This window comes from Octopus bimaculoides, chromosome 11 (assembly GCF_001194135.2).
Source record: "Octopus bimaculoides isolate UCB-OBI-ISO-001 chromosome 11, ASM119413v2, whole genome shotgun sequence".
NCBI classification, from domain to species: Eukaryota; Metazoa; Mollusca; class Cephalopoda; order Octopoda; family Octopodidae; genus Octopus; species Octopus bimaculoides.
The window spans coordinates 608,682-616,839 of record NC_068991.1 but is presented as its reverse complement, the minus strand read 5'-3'; the positions used below and the strand labels follow the sequence as shown (position 1 = coordinate 616,839).

The window sequence follows — 8,158 nt, the reverse complement described above, 5'->3', positions numbered from 1 at the left end:
TTTGACTGGCAACAGAACCAGATTAAATGGATTACAATATCCCAGGGTCGCCTTCTGCATGAAAAATTTACAGTTTAATATGGGCTAACATGTTTAACGAAACAAAACTTTTATTAAAGTCAATAAAAAATAAAGAGTTGCAGATTGGTGCAGTTGGGTAAACTGTCTTGTCATTGTTTCCATGCTTTAGGTTCAAATCCTATTGGGGTCAACTTTGCTGTTCATTATTCCAGAAGTCGATTAAAAAAAGTAGGTGGGGGAGAAAGATAAAAGGATTATATCCCACCCACCCATCCACAATAAAAATGTGTGGCCTTGGATCTAAGTTAGAAATCAATATTTATTAAAAATTAGTTCATTAAAAATCCATTAATTAGAAACATAATTGCAATTTTGGCATTTGCATGTTTATATATAAATTATTGATTTTGAAGAGAAATTGGTGTTGACATTGAAAACCTTTTTCTCTCTCTCTCTCTCTCTCTCTCTCTCTCTCTCTATCTATCTATCTATCTATCTATCTATCTCTCTAGCAACCTCCCTCTTTCTCTCTGTCTCTCTGTCTATCTTTCTTTCTCTCTAGCAACCTCCTTCTTTCTATTTCTCTCTCTCTCTCTCTAGCAACCTCCCTCTTTCTCTCTCTCTCTCTCTCTCTCTCTCTGTCTCTCTATCTCTCTCTCTGTCTCTCTCTCTCTCTCTTTGTCTATCTATCTATCTTTCCCTCTCTCTAGCAACCTCCCTCTCTCTCTCTCTTTTGGCTGCCTCCAATACAATCGCCAAGACTTAAAAGCTTCTCTCCCTCCATTACCATCTGAAAACCTTAACCAATTACAAATTGCTCCCGCCATCATCCTTGAAATAATGGGACTCCCTAACCCCTCGAAATACTTCAACATCAAAGGTAGCGGGAGGGTGGATACTGAAGGTGAAAGGACAGATTGGACATCAAGCATAACCCCAATTCTGTAACAACAATAATTATAGAATCCTAATTAGAAATGATTGGCAACAGTTGTGCTGAAGAGAAAGGAAATAACAGACATAATGGGAATTTGATGCCAATGAAATCCGATGCTTAATCCTGCACCACCACCACCACCACCACCCTCCTTTTTTTCTTTTTTTTTTTGCTTCTTTGGTGAGGTAGTTATGGGTTTTTTTTCCCATAATCTAATCATTAATACTCTTAGTGTTTTTTCCTTCCTGATTAAGTGTGAGTTCTCCCATTGGGTGAAGCCATAGCATCCTTTCATTCTGACTTTCTCATGGTGCTTTCTTGGCAGAGATATTGGTGCGATTTGCCATTTGCCCTTCCCTAACATGTACAGAGTTACAATTTAAAACAAGAGCACTCAGAGAGAACAAACCTCCGCCAAGACAACACCAACGCCCTCTCAATGATTAGCAAGAGATGATTTTTAAAATGAGAATATCTGAAATGAACTCAACTGCTCTCACAAAAGAGAATACTAAAAATGAATCTAACTGCTCTCAAAAGTTAAGTAAAAAGAACAGGAAAATAATCCAGAATCCTTGTCCAGTACTGGATCGATCCCAAAATCTAATCAGTTCGTGTCAGTCAGGAGGCCAGGCATTCCAGTAAGTTTTACTGAAATCCATCCAGCAGTTCTTGAGATATCTTGCCCACAGACAAACAAGCAAACAAACACAACTGAAGACAATAGCTCCACCTTCGCTAAGGCAGAGGTAAAAAGGATACACTCGACTGAATAGACTCCATATGATAGACAGACACAATGGTTAGTAAAGAGGTAAAAACTCTTTGTGAAACTCTTCAGGTGAGAAAAGAAAAGGGGTGAAGAGAGGAATTTTCTTAAGGAATTATAGAACAAAGATACCTGGAGGCCAGGTGATAAGGTTTCATTGGTAGGTTTTCTGTAGAACGACTCAGTCTATCTAAACTTGTACAGAAGGAGGATATCCTGTTATGAGGAAAGCAGTGGTAGTCACATGATGAACATAATAATGCAAAGAAAGTTGCTATTGGATGGTTCTATTCAAACCTGTCAGATCTGGCTTCTCATACCTACTCTACAATGCCATTCTCAAAATGAAGAATCACATCACCAAAACCTCAAAGTTATGTTATAATCCAGGATTAACGAAAAAACAATGGAAATAAATAAGTATTACATTTTGACAGAGGAATAATCTGAATGCTGAAGGGTTAACGACAACAAACTGCTTCTGAGGAATGGTAAAACAAAGCCATTGAGTTTACAAGAATTATTTATTGGAATTTACAGTTAAGGATTTCACAAGACAGAACAAAATAAATAAATAAAACACCATCATCATTTTGATAATAATGTGAAGATGCTGATGACAACAATAATACTGATGATGATACTGATGATGATGGTGGTGGTGGTGGTGGTGGGGACAATATGAAATCCCAACTTCCCTTTAAACTAAGCAAACAGCTATTTCTCAGCGATGATGACATAAATCCATTTTGATTGCAAAACAAGAAACTAAAACCCGTGAAGGTTTTGTTGCCGAATCCAAAGCATTAAATGTTGACAAGAGCAGTGGTCAGTCGGTTGGTATGGCCTCACTTACAGGCATACTAATAACAGCGGTCAACAATGGAAGAAGATGACCAGTCCGGTAGAGCAACACCTACAAAAAACAAAACAAATATAAAACAAACAGCCATCATTTTGGAATTAATTAACTTGTGGTGGGAGGGGGATATTAATTAGGTAATTCGTTTGGTGATGTGTAGAGGAGAATGACAAGGGGCACAGGCATGTCTGTGTAATAAGAGATTTGCCTTCCAACCACATGGTTCCAGGTTCAGTTCCACAGAGTGGCACCTTGCCCAAATGTCTTCTACTTTAGCCTCAGGCCAACCAAAGACTTTGTGAGTTGATCTGGTAGATGAAAACAGAAAGAAGCCCATCATATATGCATGTACGTATGTATGTATGTATGTATGTATGTGTGTATGTGTGTATGTATGTGTGTTGTCCCCCCCCACCCCTTGAAAACCAGTGTTGGTATGTTTATGTCCCCATAACTTAGTGGTTTAACAAAAGAGACTGATAGAATAAGTAGCAGACTTAAAAAATATAAAAAGTACCGAGTTCAATTCCTTTCACTAAAAATCCTTCAAGGCAGTGCTGCCCCAGCATGGCCACAGTCTAATGACTGACACAAGTAAAAGACAGGCGGTTGATGTTGTCAGTTATTTTTGTTTAGCCAATGACCCAACATAGGTGGCGCTAGTGAGTGTCGCTTGCTTAGTTGTAACAATGATGTACGTAAAATATTGAGAGAGAAAGACTCAGAAACAGAAACATTTCACTTCAAATGCCAAATGTCACCACCAGGTCACCACCAGGTCACCACCAGGTCACCACCAGGTCCTGTCCACGTAATGGCCAAACCATGGACATTGCAGAGAGAAGAGGCCAAACCCGAAATCCAGAAATATAAACGTAGATAGAGTATTAGTACACAAGTGGACCGATGAAGCAGTGCAGTGTATTAGTATATATATTTATAGAGTATTAGAATAGGAATGTAGTGTGGGGCATTTGGTGGCCCAATGTAGTTAATACCAACCTTGATGTCATCCGAGATGCCTTTCTCGCTCTTACAATCAACTAATATATCAAAGACATAGTCCAAACCAGGCACAAGGAATGGAATCTGTAATGGAAGAAGGATGGAGAACAGCTGTAGTAGACATTAACACCATGTGCACATGGTTTATACATACATACATACAAGCATACATGCATATATACACACACACACACATGCATGCATACACATATACGTACTGGATTCGACAATAGATCTTGGTGTCTGGTGTAAATTGCTGGTTTCAGTGGTGTTGGCCAGCATTTCACTGTAGCCTACACAGGTGACAGTAAACCCCTTTTTCCAGGCAATGTCTCATGATTTCTACTGCATCCAGCACTAGAAACCCTGACAAAACACACAGGGGCGCATGATGCAGCCCTGCAGTTTAGGGGATCCTGTCAAACCATTTAACCCATACCAGCAAGAAAAATGGACATTAAATGACTACGACGACAAGGAGGAGAGTAAAAGCAACTTACAGGTATACGAGACTTCCTGAAGGAATAAAGTCTAGGATTGTAATCAAAATTAAGGCAGAGGTTGGTCGATGGGTTTGTCAATGAGGTGTTCTGTAAAGTTATGTTCAGTTTAAATACAGGACCAATTCCTTGAACCTTAACAGAGAAAATCACAAAAAAAACAATAAAATATTTTGTCTAACTTTTAAAAGACAATTCCACAGATTAATAGAATGGACCCTAACCCCTACAACAAGAAAACAATGCACAAATTTCCTCATCTCTCCCCCCATGCTCCCTTTCTACTACTCCCCCTTTTCCCTCTCCACTGTATCCTCTCTCTCTGTTTCTCTCATCATACCCTCACTGCCTCCTCTAAGACCCACTCACCCCACCAATCTTTCCCCCCCACTTACTCTGCTCCTTATGTCTCCTCCCCCTCTAACCATGTTACCTTCCATGACACATCATGAAGACTTTTTACTCTAACAGAGCAAAACACACCTAAACAAGACAGGTGACACCACAGAATGTACTCAAAGCCCATTGTTAACGAGCCAAGACAGGGTAGCAGGGTGGGAACACCACTCGGTCTGTCTAAATACATGAGAGTCTTTCTGGTCCTGGCGCCATAATCAAATGCACCCAGAACATTCTGTAAATTGGTTGGTATTAAGAAGGGTATCTACCTGCAGAGTTAGCCATGAAAGGTGACGAATTTAGCACACAGGTAGGCATTCATCAGGCTCAGTTCTCAATCTCCCCTCAATCACATTGTCCTTCAGGCCACTCTCCTGAGACACTCCCATCATCACTCATTACATCCCCTTTCCAGCATCCCACCACCACCACCACCACCACTTCTTTCCAGTTACCCTTATATAACATGGAGTTGCCTTTCTTCCTCTCTCAAACACTAACCATACCCCCTCCATTTAGATGAAGAAGCCTTTGGCCCTTTCTTATTCTTTCCTTGCTTTGCAAATGACTTAGCAACTCAACAAGTGCCAGTGCCATGTAAAAAGCACCCAGTGCCACTCTGTAAAGTGGTTGGCATTAGGAAGGGCATCCAGCAATAGAAACCTTGCCAAAGCTGACATCAGAGGTTGATGTAGCCCAACGACTCATTGGATCCTCTTAAACCATCCAACCCATGCCAGCATGGAAAAACGGGCATCATCAAATGATGATGACAACCTAGTTGTATATATACACCAAAGTTATACATTATATAACTATGTGTAGAAATTACTTGAGAATTGTAATTTCTAGATTAGACGTAAGTTTAAATGGTTAAACCAATTGTCTACTTTATATTACCTGGGCTGATATCTTCAGTGGATCCTTTGGATCACAAGAGATTGGACTGTTGTTATTCTCCAAGATATGCAGGAATTGACGAGCTGTGTTCAAACGGAAAAGTCTCAGGTCTCGTTGGAATGTACGAAACATTGCTGAAACAGGAAACAGAATAAATTATGCTTATCATTGCTTCATAACAACAACAACCACTACAGCCATTACAACAACAAACTCTACGTGTATCACTACACCACAACATCTACTTTAACAATCACAAGAACCACTACAACCACAACATGAACCACAAATGTAACAACACCACCACCACCACCATAACAACAGCAACTCACCAACAGGATTTTCCCTTTCTCTGATTGATTGATTGACAAAAAGTTTCGTCTTCTTTGGTATATTCAGTTTGACATTCTGTGCCATGGGTGGCCCAGGTGTGACATCTTTAACATCTAAATCAGCATGTCTTCGTAATATCTTCACTATTAAACCACCACCTGAACAGACAGAGATTTCTTACAGTTTGCAACAAGTTAAAAAAAAATTTTTTTTAATAAAAAAATTGTAAACAGTCCACTCTACTGAGTGGACTTGGTGTTAAGAAGGGCCTCCAGCTGTAAAAATCCTGCCAAAACAGTCACAGAAGCCTGGTGCAGGCTCTTGTTAAACTGTCCCACCCATACCAGTGTGGAAGGCAGACGTTAAACGATGATGATGATGAGGTAAACACTTGTCCATGTTTGGGGAGAAAGAAATTTTATTTTTAGCCAAAGGACAGTCACTAGTTTTACCCTTTTCAAAGAAGGACATATTTAAAGAAAGATAAACTGCATTGCTAAAAATAGTAACCAAGTTACTAAAAAGAGTAACCAAGACTTGGTTACTATTTTACCTTACCACTTTGATTATGGAATGATATATGTGCATCCTGAAGAAGAAGGATAAACTAAGTTCCTGATGGACTTAGCCATCAATTCTTCAGTTTTGCCATTCTAAACCTAAAGGCTATAATAGTCTTCACATAATAAGAATTAAATTCAAAAAGCATAGAGTTTTGTTTAGAAAATAAACTTAAATCTTGCAAAGATTTCTTATCTAATCTTATTTTCTTAATCTCTAATTTTCATTAAAATTCTTTCATTTCCTGCAGGAATAAGAACCGTTTTTTTATTTCATTCTAATGTTTCCAGAGAAATGGATTTTTTTTTTTTCTGAATTGTCCTTTTACTTCTATTTTTTCATATAATGGTATTCTTACTGGCACCATTGTTTTTTATGGCTGGAAGATGTCCCTTCTTACCATCACTAACCACTCAACTGTGAAGTCAGGAGGTGAGGCCTGGCTATTTTCTCCTCTAAACTAAAATAATCAGGGTTACTCAGTAGATTAATGAAGGACATACCACAATTGCAAAAGTAAAATCTGACCCTGCAACCAATCAATCAGTCAATCACTTTAACCTCAACCATTAATCACTAATGATAGAGAAATTAGTTAAAATCCCAGAGATTTACTTCTTGTAGTGAGAATAAGGTTGCCTTCTTCTCGTCCAAAACGACCAAATTTCAAGGCGTTCACAACATCTGGTGTTTGTATGACATCTATCAGATGCCTGTCCTGGTACATATGCACCGTACAATTGCTTAGCGCCACCAAAACTGCTGACACTCCTTTCACAGTGTAGTCTAAGAGCTCCATTGTCATCACACTGGCAGGAAGCTTGATGTTCCAGAGACGTTTACCCTAAAAGATCAAAGAGAGGAGCAAAAGTCAACTCGTGTTTAGTTTTGACATCAAAGAAAAGAACTTACAGAAACATATACACATACACACACACACACACATATATATATATATGTATGTATAAAATCTATTACTTAATACCTGAGTTCCTGTGTTTTTTTCTGGTGCTCATGCATGCATGTGTGTGTGTGTGCATAGGTAGGTTGGTAGGTTGGTAGGTTGGTAGGTAGGTAGATAGGTGGGTAGGTAGGTAGGTAGGTACGTTGGTAGGTAGGTAGATAGGTGGGTAGGTGGGTAGGTAGGTGGGTGGGTAGGTATATGTCTGGTCACTCTTAGTGCTGCAAGTAACATGGAAACCTCCTCCAACTTATTCCAGGGTCAGGCCATCACCAACCAAACTGGTAACTCTACCAAACCTGCTTGGTATATTTGTCACAAATGATAATTCTCACTCAACACATTTAGGAAGGGCATCCAGTTATAGAAACCATGCCACACAGACAGGTGGAATCTGGACAGCTCCTTGGCTGATGAGCTCCTGTCAAACTGTCCAACCCATGCCAGCATGGAAAACAGATGTTAAACAATGATGATGATGATGATGAACAATCTCAAAAATTCGTCTCTGGCAACAATTGGGGCCCAACTAAATGTGAAGTGCAGGCATTGTTGAAGTTTAGACTCAACTAAACCCGAGACATGGTTAAAATCCAAACACAACTCAAGCCCAAAATACAGTTGAAACAGAGATGTAACCAAGGTCGAGACACAATTGAAGTGCTGCCATAATGTTTCTTTGATTAGTTTGGTGCCATAAAGAACTAACTGCAATTCTTGCTTCTATGGCACACCGAAATGCCATATGCCAGGAGATGCAGAGAAAAAAAAAACTGTGTTTAACTAATGCTGTTCCTCTAACAGTAGAACTGTCGGCATTTGGTAATGGAAATATAATTTGTTGCCATGACAATGAAAGAAAAAAGACAAAATTAGGAAAAGAACAGTACACCCCAACCCCACCCACCCC

The 8,158-nt window shown here is 39.3% G+C and overlaps 1 protein-coding gene across 1 annotated transcript in view; it reads right to left on the bottom strand.

The window, feature by feature from the left end:
• Positions 1-2,232: 2,232 nt before the first annotated feature.
• The window catches only part of LOC106882756 (Bardet-Biedl syndrome 1 protein), a 13,856-nt gene continuing 7,930 nt past the window's right edge, over positions 2,233-8,158 (bottom strand). Inside the window, exons 6-12 of the mRNA XM_052971446.1 lie at positions 7,868-8,057; positions 6,903-7,131; positions 5,726-5,884; positions 5,394-5,527; positions 4,095-4,229; positions 3,592-3,678; positions 2,233-2,643 (exon numbers count right to left, since the gene is read on the bottom strand). Coding sequence (XP_052827406.1) covers positions 2,557-2,643; positions 3,592-3,678; positions 4,095-4,229; positions 5,394-5,527; positions 5,726-5,884; positions 6,903-7,131; positions 7,868-8,057 — 1,021 coding nt within the window. The 3' untranslated portion in view covers positions 2,233-2,556. The remainder of the gene's footprint in view (positions 2,644-3,591; positions 3,679-4,094; positions 4,230-5,393; positions 5,528-5,725; positions 5,885-6,902; positions 7,132-7,867; positions 8,058-8,158) is intronic.